Source organism: Manis javanica, chromosome X (assembly GCF_040802235.1).
Source record: "Manis javanica isolate MJ-LG chromosome X, MJ_LKY, whole genome shotgun sequence".
Taxonomy (NCBI): Eukaryota; Metazoa; Chordata; class Mammalia; order Pholidota; family Manidae; genus Manis; species Manis javanica.
In genome coordinates this window covers 120,591,501-120,604,416 of record NC_133174.1, presented here as the reverse complement: position 1 = coordinate 120,604,416, position 12,916 = coordinate 120,591,501, and the positions used below count along the sequence as shown (strand labels likewise).

Sequence of the window (12,916 nt, the reverse complement as noted above, 5' to 3'; positions counted from 1 at the left end):
ACAATAAGAATAAACAATGCTTTGCATGGATTATTTCATTTTACCCTCATAAACTCATAAATTAGAGCATTTATTTTATAAATGAGAAGACAGGCATAGAGTTTAAGTGACTTGCTGAAGGTCACACAGGAAATAAGTTGAACTTGATGCTCACGTATTGGGTGATGACAAAGGAAAACAGGGATGTGAGGGAGGCATGGTGGGCCTGGCTTATCATGAATTTGGCAAGATGGTTAGTTTTGACAGTCTTCTGATAAATATGGGACTCTCAGGTCTCCCCAAATTTAGCCATACTTGGGATTGGAGGTGGGAGTTACAGTTTTGTTGATGTTCCTTACATTGCTCAGCATGGAAGGATCCAGCAAGTGGCAGGGCCAGCATTTTCTTACCTGTGTTTGGCAGAGTGATTGATCGGTGGTAGGGGTAGTGGGATAATTTTAAGGTATGTCTTGCCCTTGTCGGGGGGGGGTAGCTGTAAAGCCAGGCTGCAGGGACCTCTAAGGTGTAAGGCTGAGAGGCACTTTGTGGGAAAAGTGACCCTCCTGGAAGACTATAGAGGCTGTAGATTCTGAGAGTTAAGGCCCAGCAGGGGCTGGCAGTGGCCCAATTGTTTCTTGTGGGGAAGAAGGTCCTCTGGTATGCAAAGCTGTGACTTAGCTCTTAAGAAAATCTTTCTTTACTGGATACTCTGAAGGGTTTTGATGCTATGCTTATTGCTCAAGAAAGCTTATGAAGAAGAAAAGGAGGCCTTTCTGCAAACTTCTGTGGGCAGGATTTTAGAGGTTCATGTCAAGATGACCCTGCAAAATCCTTTCAGAATTCTATGAAGGCAAATACAATTGTTAAACATTTAATGCTTATGAGAGCTAGTTTACTTATTTTAGTAAAATGTATGATGGATTTGGGTTTTCTGTATGCTGTGCTGAATGTACATTGAGGACCATTGTAAAAGAAGTTACACAGAACATTTATGCACAAATTAGAGTATAGAGAACATCTATGTTTAAAACATAAAGGTCCTTTATAACTATTTATTCCATGAGTAAATTAAGCTCATTATTTTAATTTTTGAAGAAGTTTATTTTAAGGTATTTCTTCTTTTTTGACATGCTGTTTGTTGTTGCAATGATTTATTTGAGGATGAGTCCTTTGTTAGGAGCAAACTCCCAGTAATAACCTTGGAAAAACAGAGTCCACTTTATGATGATACTGTTCACTAAACCAAACCAGAAACATGCTGAGGTAAGATTTTGTTCCTACTTATTTATCTGTGTAGGTGGATTATGAATGAAGATATTCATGCACACATACAGAACTAAATACTCCATTAATACTTATGACCTCACTGGGCATTTGTTATAATTCAGATTAGGTTTCCATGACTATCAAAGTACATGAATGTGGATTAATACATGTATGTACATGTAGCTATAGATCTATTCCCATGCATATGGGATTTGTCATAATTTAGACACAGTATGTATGTTATAGAATTAAAACTTAACTTTTGTTTCTAGTACTGCAAATATTCAGCATATTTTTTAGTAAGTCTAAAATTAGGTTTCTCAAACAAAAAGTTCAAGAAGGTAGGAAGTTTTTCTAGGTGTTACTAAGTTTGGGGTCCATCAAGTTAAATTTTATTTACTAGTGGAATAGATAGTTGCTATCATGGTGTTATCATGTATAGATTGAATACAAATGACCTATTTTCACTCACCTGAAACTGCTTAATACTATTTATTGCTGTTATAATTTACTGTTACATGGCAGACTCCCAGGATGATGCGAGAGTTGCCAAGAAAGCTGTTTGGCAAGAACCCTGGGGTCTGGGCTTCAGTTTTGCATTTTCATAAACAATATTCTAAATGTCACAGACTTGACTGATGCTGGGAATGTAGAGTTATGCTAAGGATGTTTGGAAGAGGCTGATGTATAAACCAGAATGCCAATTTACTAATTTGCAGAGACAAACAATTGTTCATGAAGATTTGATTTGACAATAGCAAATTTGTTCTGTGATTTGATTTGCAAATAGCAAATTCTAATTTTCTTTGAAAACAGAAAATCTTCATGAGGAGCTAAATTTTAATCAGAAGATTGTTGCTACCATAGAATCAAGGCAAGGTGAGTTGGTTGTCCAATTCAAACATATAGTGGCACTTGCTAGGATTGCTCCAAGCGCCCGTCTCCCCAATATAGTATTTGCTCCCTGGAGAAATTGGTGTATTTGTTTTACAGGTCAGTGCATATCCACCCAACCTGCTTAAGTTTTGTATTTTTCTATGTTTTCTTTGCCAATCAAAACTCTTGCTTCACTCTCCTTTTAAAAATTACACAAGTAAAACATGTTTCTTTAGCTGCTATTTCTTCAGATTAGTCTAGTATTGCTCGCCTAGAAGGCACTCTATCATTCAAGGAAATTACCTCTTTTGATTTATAGCTCAACTTGAAGGTATGGGGGTGAGACAGGAGACGGCAACCTAGTGAATAATTCTATGGGATCATTTCACTGAGGCCAGTGACCATGGTTGTCAGATTAAAATACTGGACGCCCAACTAAACTCAGATAACAAGGAATTTTTTTTTAGTGTATGTCCCTAATATTGCATGAAGTATAGTTATACGAAAAAAAGTATTCATTGCTTATCTGAAATTCATATTTAACTGGGCATTCTGTATTTTTATTTGCTGAATTTGGCAAGCCCATGAGTACACTAACATGATGCCATGAGGCTTGCCTTCATGCTTGTCGGTTAGCACCAGTCCATTCGATTGTGTTAGGGAACAAAACCCATTCCCACTTAAAAATTATTTAAGTTAACAGTAGATAGCAACGAAAGACGGAACAATCTTGACCTTTGAAGTACCCGTAACTGACGCAAGGACCATAAGTGCTGCCCTGCTTGATTTCCCCGCCCCCTCCAGTCTTCTCTTCCTGCTTCTAAAAGATTGCTCTATCTTTTCTTCCTTCTCAAGTCCCGCCTTTGCTCTGGAAAGGAATCGGTAGCCCGAAAAGGTCCAGCAGAAGCGCCGACGTGTTCAGAGGAGCGGAAGTAGTCAAAGTTCCCTGAGAACCGTAAAGTGCTGCTGGCTGTCTCCCTTTCCGGAGAACGACAGCAGTTCCGACTGTCAGTGCCGGCCTTCCTCGTGTAAGGGGATCTGCCCCACCCTTGCTAATTCAATTTTTTCCCCCATTCCGGGCCCTTCCCTATCGTCGCCCCCTTGACCTTGGATCATGTTCAAGAAGTAAGGACATGCTGTGGCCTCCAACGGCTGCTCACAAAGACGGTGGGGTGGGGGTGGGGAAGAGGGCAAGAGCAAAGATCCTCTTTCTCTCTCCCCGGCCCCTGCCAGCCTTACTCTCTAAGGTTTCTTACAGCACTATGCTGTCCCTCGCAACTTGCAATATTTCTTTGAAGCTTGCCATCTCTAATCCGCAATCAGATTTCAGTCCTCCCACCTTCTTTTTATTTCTCCTTACCCCGCTTTCACCTTTGCGCCCTCTCCCAATCCTATCTCCAGTCCTAGGGTTCTACCAATCACATGCTTGCACTGTGATTTAGGGGCATATCCTCTTTAGCTGGGAGGCAAGCCCTGCAATCACTGCCATATGTTTATTAGTTATGAACTGAATAAAGGAAGGCTTGACTTCCTGGGTCATGGGAGTGAGGGAGTCTGGGTGACAGGAAGCAAGCGGCCTGTCATGCCTATTGCCTAGCTGCTAGATTAACCTTGTCTTGAAAATAGCGTGATTGCCCCATAGGCTATTGAGTATAAGGAAGACAAAAATTCTTTTGGAACCTACCTAGTGTGTTTGCCTTCCAGATTTGGTAGACGCAAAAAGCAAAGGGGGAACATGGGCAAAGGAAGGTGGGTTTTGTGCATGACATTTTGATAAAAAATGACTAATCTTAGAAATCATCATGATCACTTCTTAAAAAGTTTCATCAGATTAAATAGCCTACCAGAAGCCATTTTTTTGTTTTGTATTTGGGTTGGTCTTTTGTATCTCAACAGTTAAGGATTTTTTTTTTTTGTTTTTTGTTTGTTTTTTTCACACAGGTTTTGTTATAGGTGAGAATCTGTGTTTCTTCTTGGGTAAAATTAAGATTTTCCACGGAAGGCATTAGTGAGCTGATTACAAATTATGTGAAATACGCCTAATTCACTACCCCAGCTAATTGTGTAGACATGACAGTTTATTCTAATATTATATTAAAATGTTGATTTTGTGCTAGACAGAATAAAAGGGGAATTATATTTTTAAAAACAATTTATTTCATAATTATTTTAGGCATGTAAATACTTGCTTGGGAATAGGTGACTAAAGTAATACCTTTAGCTATTCTCATACATCTGCTGAGATATGCCTTTTTTTTTCTTGCAAAAATCATTTGGCAGATTTGATGAAAAAGAAAATGTGTCCAACTGCATCCAGTTGAAAACCTCAGTTATAAAGGGTATTAAGAACCAGTTGATAGAGCAGTTTCCAGGTATTGAACCATGGCTTAATCAAATCATGCCCAAGAAAGATCCTGTCAAAATAGTGCGATGGTAAGTCTTTGTTTTTCTTTATGTAAAGTTCAGAGTAGCTGAATACTGTGTGATTAGATTGCACTGATAGAAACAATGATTTTCACATTAACCATTGGTAGGTTAATTACAGGAGTAGATATATAGAATAAAACATCAGTATTTGTATTTTCAAATGTTTTTCTATGTTTGTGAAAAATGTAGCTTTGTGTACTGATTGTTCTATAAAAGAGTTAAATCTTTTAAAATTCAGTTGGATTTATTTCAGTTTGTACTTTAGAGATTTGTTTTATTGAATTATCTAACAATGGAATTAAAATAAGAAAATGTGAAATAAAATTGTAGCAGGTCATATTTTTTCTCTACTGGCATGATAGGAAAGACAATTTCAACAATTTTTTTTTGCCTGGATTTTATTGAAATTTAAAAAATGCTTTCTGTATCTATATGCATATTTCATATTATACATTATTTAGAGGATGTTTGCATATTCATTTTTGAAAGAAAATATCTAACTTGGTACTTTGTGACATTTGTCTTACAGCCATGAACATATAGAAATCCTTACAGTAAATGGAGAGTTACTATTTTTTAGACAAAGAGAAGGGCCTTTTTATCCAACTCTAAGGTTACTTCACAAATGTAAGTCTTATTAGAAATTATGTATTTGGGGATACTGAAAGAGACAAAAGGAGCTGAAAGTGATTTCTATCAGTTTACTTATTAGTACTAGGTAAAACAGAATATATAAAATAAAATGAATCCCCATCTGTGGTAAATCTGAAAAATGCATTCTCTTATTATGCATTCCAGAAAGCCCAAGGAAGAGCATTCATTTATTCATTCAACAAATATTTATTCAACTTACTATGTGCCGGGCACTAAGCTAATGCTGAGAATATGATGGGAAACGACAGACATGCTCCATGGCCCTGTGAAGCTAACCGTTTAGTTGGGAGAATAGACAACAATTAGGTAGTCACACAAATATATAGTCAAAAAACTGTAAGTGCCTGGGAGCATTTCCTTCTTTTACATTTGTATCTAGATTTGCCTCATAGAGATAATTGTATATAGAGGAAAGCACTGGCTAACTGTGAGAGTCCTAGTTATTGTTAGTTGAGTGCCAAAGTCAGTTGTTAAGAAAAATATGTTTATTAGGTACCCACATTTGCATGTTATTAGAGTGAGTGTATTACAAAAGAAAATCCAAAGGAAGGTACAATCCCAATAAACAAGAAGTTTTCAACTATGAAGTAAATTTTCTGCTTTGCAAACCAGTATTCATCTTGCATTCTAGCCAAGAGGTAGAAAGGAAGAGAGTGACTGGTAGTACTGGTGACTTAATTAACGACTTTGGTTTTTGGTAAGAGGAGATGAATTTTGAATTACTTGGTGGAACAGAGGTCTGGAGCAGGAAAGCTATTAGGCAAGTCTTAAAAGAAGTGAAGCATTTTACTGTTTGTAAAGGGTTATTTACAATTATTTGATTAAGTATTCATTTCATCAGGTTAAAAAAACTACGATGGAGAGAAATTGAGTCCTGATGCAATGGGAAACGTTTAAAATGAAAATATTTTGTGACATTGAGACATTTTGATGATATTAATTCCTACTCAACCAAAGAACAGAAACAAAATAATCAAATGTATTACATGAATATAGATTGGATCAAACAAGAAAAATAAAATTCAAATCCCCTTCTCCCCCCAGTAACATAAAAGACTTTCTTGGGACTATTGGGAGAAATTTGAATATGGTTTGGCTATAAGGTTGTATTGTAGAACTATTGTTGAAGTTTTAGGTGTGATAATAATGTTGTGGTTATGTAGGGGAATTACTTTATTCTTAGGTGGTATGTGCTTGTTTATGATGAAGCATGATGTCTGAAATTTCAAACGACAGAGGAAAAATATGTTTGTATAAATAGAAAGAGATAAAGCAAATAGAGCAAAGTTTTAATGAACAATTGTTGAATCTTGAGTGGATGATGTCCAACTGTTCATTGAAGTATTCTTCCAGTTTTTCTATATTTTAAGCATTTTCATAGTGAGTCGGCAAAAAAATGTTCTTAATTGATAATATTTTGCTGGTAACCACCCTTTTAGAAGAGCTTAAAGTTGTGCTTGTGTAAGAAGCAGTATAATGTGGTTAAAAGCATGAACTTGGAGTTAGGCAAACCTGAGTTCAATTCCCAGTGCAAGTCACATTTGTCAAGCCACTTAACCTTTTAAAGCCTGTTTCCTTACCTTTACAAATGGATGTAATTGTATATTACAACTCTCAGGATTGTGACAATTAAATGAGATGCACCTACACAATGCCTGGAATGTAGTTATGGCTCAATATATGATAGTCAGTTAGTGATGTAGTAATTGTTCAATAAATCTCCACTATTACCATTTATTGTCATGATCATGATCATTATTAAAGGGCAGCTATTAAGGAGGATGGAGATCTAGAAAACAAATTATGACTTGGAAATAGCAAATGCATTCATTCATTTAGGTTCCTTTTTATCCATAAGATGTTTACATTAATTTGGAGTCATGTTTACGTTTATTTGTAGTCTTGGTAGGGAAAAGACGTCTTGTTTTCTGATTAGTGGGTAGGTTAGTGGTAAGACATTAGAGTGAATACATTTTAGCAGTTACAGTTGTTATTCTTAGAGAGTTTTGAGAGGCCTAAAAGTTTTTATTCCCCGGTCATTGTTTTAAGTCCTTTAGGTATCCTTTAATTGTTGGGTTATAAATTACTAGTAGACACACAAACATTTTTTAAGATTATAAAAGGAATATGTGTTCATTTTAGAAATTTGGAAAATAAAAGAAATAAAATAACCTATAGTTTCATGACCTAGAGATAACCATTATTAGTATATTGGTTTACCTCCATCCCATTATTTCTTGTGTTGTATGTGAGAGTCTGTGTAATTATATGTATTTTTTCATTTTTAGATTGGGCTCTCTATTAAGTAGTTTTTTTAAATTAACAGAAATTATTTTTTAGAGCAGTTTCTGGTTTACAGAAAAATTGAGCAGAAAGTACAGTACAGAGTTCCCATATTCCTCCCTTCCTTCCCTTATTACCATCTTGCATTGGTGGGATGCATTTGTTACAGTTATTATTAGTCAAAGTCATAGTTTACATTAGTATTCATTCTTTGCATTATACATTCTATGGGTTTTGCCAAATGCATGTCATGTATCCACGGTTACAGTATCATACAGAATAGTTTTGCTGCCATAAAAATCGTCTGTGCTCCAAATATTCATCCTTCCCTCCAACCTCTAGCAACCACTGATCTTCCTGGTAGTTTTTTAATCTTTTTTTTTCTCTTAACATTGTATTATGAACATTTCCCAGGGTATTATGTACTCCCTAAAACATGGTTCTATTATATAGATGTTATAAACATACCTTAAGTCATTTATCTCTTTGTTATTGGACATTTAGTTTGAGCCCAGTTTATTTCTATTATAAATATTAGTGTTGCAATGAATATATTTCTATCTAAATATATTGTACATCTCTCATTTTTTCTTAGGACAAAGTCCTAGAAGTAGAACTACTGAGTCAGAGTTGAACCTTTTCAGACCTACTGACACATGTTGCCAAGTAGTCTTAAAGAAAGGTTATTCCCATTTATAAGCCTTCTAGCAGTATATGGGAATGCCAGTTTTCCTGCACTCTTGCTAGCACTGGGAATTACTTTTGTTTATTTATTTATTTTTGGAATTACTTTTCTTAAAAATATTAACCAATTTGGCAAATGAAGGATGGTGTTTCAGTTTTATATTGCATCTGTCAGAGTACTGTAATTCGGGAAATACTTGTTTGTGTCCTTTGCCTTTTTCTGTTGAGTCATTAGTTGTATTAATTTATTTAATGTGTTCTTTTTTTTTCTAGATCCTTTTATCCTGCCACACCAGCAGGTTGACAAAGGAGCCATCAAATTTGTACTCAGTGGAGCGAATATCATGTGTCCAGGCTTAACTTCTCCTGGAGCTAAACTTTACCCTGCTGCAGTAGATACAGTTGTTGTATCCTTCCCAGGCAAAATATATTCGTTGTATTCTTATTACTGAAATATCTATCATCCTGAGAGAACATCAGATGTACTGTTTGGAGGTTACTCTTACTGTTGTCTTTTTCCTTTCTAGTTATATTTTTATAGAATACAAACATATTTTATATAACTTTATTTCTTGAGACTGAATTTTGTCCCATCTTAGAAGTTAAAGGAGGAAAGTAATAGGAGTCTCAGCTGCATTTCAGCCCAGTTAGGTCCCAGTGTCATCAGACTCAGGATACAGTATAAAACTTAATTATTAATGGAGAGGATATATATGATATGGTTGGATCACTTCTTTGGACATCAGCTTGCTACTTTTATGCTAGACTTACCCAGATACACTCAAGTTAAAGCATTCAAAAGGGAAAAGATCTTAGCCATCAGAGTGCTAAAAAGTAGATAGTGGGAAATACTGGCAATCCCCAGCTCTTATTTTAAAGTACATATTTTGTTTGTTTGGGCCTCAGAACATGTTTTCTCAAAGAGAAATGTTAAAGTCCCGGATAGTCCTTAAGGATCTTTTCAACTCATGATACAGCTGAATAATTCTGTTATTTCCATTTTTGTGGTACTGTTTCAGCTATGTTGTAGATTAAATAGATTTTTGTTAACTACTCTGAACAGGAGGATATCCTCTCCTTTGTCATAAAGTGGTCATTTGCCTCAGGCTCAGAAAAGGAACCATACTTGGTGGGAATGAGGAAATCACTATGGAGTGGGAAGGTCACTGGAGTGGGTTTAAGAGTGTGTCCTTTGCTTAAAAGAAGGATGTCCTTTGCTCTCACAGTTGTGTCTAAGGGGTGGTATAAATTACATGTCTATATTTTAGGAACAATGTGTATTGACATAGATATTGGTCACATAATAGATGCTCAGATATTTGTGGAACACTGAATGAATGTATGAGTTAACTGATGAATATTCTGTGGGGACAGGTTACTGTTTTATGTTCATTATTTTTCTAAGTGTTAAAAGTTTATAGTTCTGGAGTTTACCTTAAATGGAAAATTTTTCTAGTATCTAGACTTTACTTTTTAAATCATTTTTATTTTTGAATAATTGCAGACTTTCAGAAAGTTGCAAAACTAGTAGAGAGAGTTACTGTGCACCCTTTAACCTTTACTTTTTAAAATATGTACTACAGTGTGCTTTAATTGATAACCAAGAACATTTTGGTTGTTCTATCTTGAAACTTACATTGGGCTCTTAAAGGTAGAAGGAAGATACAATTGTTGTTTCAATGTGTCCTTTACACAAAACCACCATTCAGTGATTTAAATACTAGAACAATTGATATTTATTTGTTTCACAGTTTTTAGTGTTTATGTGCAAGAAATTGCATCTTTTTTTTTGCAGGACTTACTCTGGTTTTATTGGCATTGGTTTTGATTAACATTTGACTTAAAAACCAAGAATGATCATTAGATTAATTCATTTAGCATTTATTGTGGATTTATAATGTACCAATAGGCTCTGCTAGGTCCCTGCTCTCAAGGAGTTAACCATCTAGGCAAGGATACAAGATGGGTTCAAAATGGCTAAACTACTAATGTGATCATTATTTGATACCCCCTCTCCAAAGTTTTCTTAGCTGTGTGTTTTCAGGCAATCATGGCTGAAGGAAAACAGCATGCTCTGTGTATTGGAGTCATGAAGATGTCTGCAGAAGATATGTAAGTCTCACATTAGGCTCCCTTAGCTTTTGGGTAACCTACACAGGAAGGATCAGAATTACAGGGGAAATTTGCTCTCATTCATACCATATCTTACAAATATTTAAGCACAGAAACCTCATTTCTGACTTTTCCTAACACTTAGGAAGCCATTGAAACCTATATTGTCTCCAAGATTGCATTCTTTCTTAAGCACTCCGAAAAGAACCGTGTGCCAACACAGCTGTTTTATATGTATGTATGTAGTATTTCAGGAAATTTCTATTTAGTATGATTTAAACTGGGTGGTCGAAAGATGTTTTGCTGCTAGTTTTTAAAACACTGACATAGTTCATTACCATACATATAAGTATTTATCTTGTATTTTGATCTGGTGGTATAGAATACTAAGGAAATACTAAAGATATATTACTAAAATATAACTAATATATTTCAAAACTTTGGAACCAATTTAATGACCAAATTATTCCTAGGAATTTGTTTCAGGGTCAGTTATAACACTTTGATGTTCTTCTGGTATGGTGACATCATTACTGTTTCTGTAGACCCACTGGTTAGAACACTGGAACCACTTTAAGACATGAACTGCAGTAGAGTGATGTAGTTTACTGTTGTCAATACTGTTAGTGTAATGTAAATAAATTCCCTACACGTGGCTCAATAATTGCAAATTAGCACTGCAATTTGACTTATATTTACCATGAGTAAACCTATAAAATGTATAACAGTATGTTTATGTGCTTTTTTACTTCTACAGTGAGAAAGTCAACAAAGGAATTGGCATTGAAAATATCCACTATTTAAATGATGGGCTGTGGCATATGAAGACATATAAATGAGCCTCAGAAGGAATGCCCTTGGGCTAAATGTAGATATTATGCTATATCTGTGTTTGTGTCTGTGTATGACAGGATGAAGATAACCTCTGTGGTTATGCTGAATAAATTTGACAGATGCTAAAATTCTCTTAGCTTCAAAAATTATTTTAATTTTTCTTAAACTCAAAATTGGGTAACAAACTTGGACACTGAAAGGTATCTGGTAAGTAGCCAAACTCAGACAACTTAATGTCCTTTCTTAATGATGTAAGATGAAGGGCAGGACTTGATAAATGAACCTGCTAATACATGGCTGCCCTCTGCTGACCCCACAAAAGAATGTAACTACTTAATGGGGTTGGAAGCTAGACTGGAAATTTTATCCCATTACCTCAGGGCACCCAGAAATGCCTCTTCTCTTCTGTGTGTGTTTTGTTTTATTGTCTTTAAACTTTTCATTATGGAAAATCCTAAACATATACAAAGGTATGAAGAGTATAATGGACCTTTTCTGTATCCATCACCCTAGTAGTTCATTTGATGGCCAATCTTATTTCATCTGTATCTCATTTACTCCTTCCCACCTTACCCCCTGCCCAATTATTTTGAAGCAAATCCCAGATATATCATTTCCTCCATAATACTTCGATTTGTATCTTTGAAAGGTAACTGGGTTTTTTTTTTTAAGAAAAAGAAAATTTCACACCTAAAAAATTTAACTGTTTCCTAATATGGTCAGATGACTGTGTTCAAATATGACAAACGTATTTGATTATCTTTCTTTAAAAATGTTTTTAAACCATTGGTTTGCTTGAAAATAGTTTCCAGACAAGGTCCATATATTGCACTTGGTTGTTATTTATTTAAGTCTCTTATTCTATAAGTTACACCTCCTTTTCCCCTTTAAATTAATTAAGAAATGTAGTTGCTTTTTCTTACAGAGTTTCCTCCCACCTATGGACTTTTCTCATTGTATCACTGTAATTGAACTTGTTTTTATGTCCCTGTATAGCTGTAAAACAGTAGGTTTGATCAAATCCAGGTTCAATTTATTTAGTGCTCTCTCGAAGCTGGGTTAAAATCATACTACACAGGTGCCCGAACTTCCAGGTTTGCGTCAACACTGTATGCCCCCAAAGAATATGTATCTCTTATCATAAGTGGCATGTGAAGGCCATGGACCAACTCAAGAACAGTAAGCTGTGTGGGGAGTTAAAAGGAGCAGTTAAGAATTTATGTAGTTACAATAGGCCTTTCTTCCTAATGACCTTGCTGTTATCCTAGTGCCTCAGCCATCTTCTTTGGTTGTTTATAAATATATGACATGTGATTTTATTTTTCAGATGGATACAGACATTTACAAGATTGTGGTGACCTGTGTTACAGTTAGAACTTGGTGAGAATGGTGAGGGTGGATAAGAAAGAGAGACCATTTGGCTGGCTGTTGTATTCGGGCTTCCCAAGACACATAACATAGGGGAAGCTTATAGATCCAGGGTCTGACCCTCAGATTGAGAAATTATTTCCTATTAGTGAAACTTCTAAGACTTGGAGATTCCGATGTTAGAATGTAAATGTATTAATTTATGGTGGTAAGTCTGCTTAGGGCAAAGAATTAGGAAGTTAATTGGTGAACATGGATAGGAGTAAAGGAAGGTTGGTAATTTGTGGGAATATTTCATCTGGGCTGGGGTAAGGCTTGTAGAAATTTTCCTGCTTCATCATTAATTAGAATGCTATGTCTGCCAAAATCTTTCTTTCCTAGCTCATAGAGGTGCCCTGATATTTTACTTCCTATATCCTTTTTAAGTTCTATG

At 35.5% G+C, this 12,916-nt stretch overlaps 1 protein-coding gene across 3 annotated transcripts; it reads left to right on the top strand.

Moving 5' to 3' along the window:
• Positions 1–2,915: 2,915 nt before the first annotated feature.
• On the top strand, positions 2,916–11,243 carry MCTS1 (MCTS1 re-initiation and release factor). 3 transcript variants are annotated; one of them, XM_037008465.2, is made up of 7 exons: positions 2,916–3,246; positions 3,826–3,870; positions 4,402–4,554; positions 5,078–5,175; positions 8,443–8,576; positions 10,214–10,281; positions 11,039–11,243. In XM_037008465.2, exons 1-7 carry the CDS (start codon positions 3,236–3,238, stop codon positions 11,118–11,120), a joined length of 591 nt encoding a protein of 196 aa, XP_036864360.2. In that variant the 5' UTR covers positions 2,916–3,235; the 3' UTR covers positions 11,121–11,243. The 3 variants fall into 3 exon arrangements, with proteins under 3 accessions (XP_036864360.2, XP_017527451.3, XP_017527452.3); XM_017671962.3 differs by having other exon boundaries at positions 2,917–3,149; XM_017671963.3 differs by lacking the exon at positions 3,826–3,870 and having other exon boundaries at positions 2,919–3,246.
• The last annotated feature ends 1,673 nt before the right edge of the window (positions 11,244–12,916 follow it).

Excerpts from the sequence above, each read along its gene's own strand:
- MCTS1 (XM_037008465.2), top strand. Across the intron at positions 3,871-4,401 it reads GGGAACATGGGCAAAGGAAG|ATTTGATGAAAAAGAAAATG; the intron begins GTGGGTTTTGTG and ends ATCATTTGGCAG. Across the intron at positions 10,282-11,038 it reads AAGATGTCTGCAGAAGATAT|TGAGAAAGTCAACAAAGGAA; the intron begins GTAAGTCTCACA and ends TTACTTCTACAG.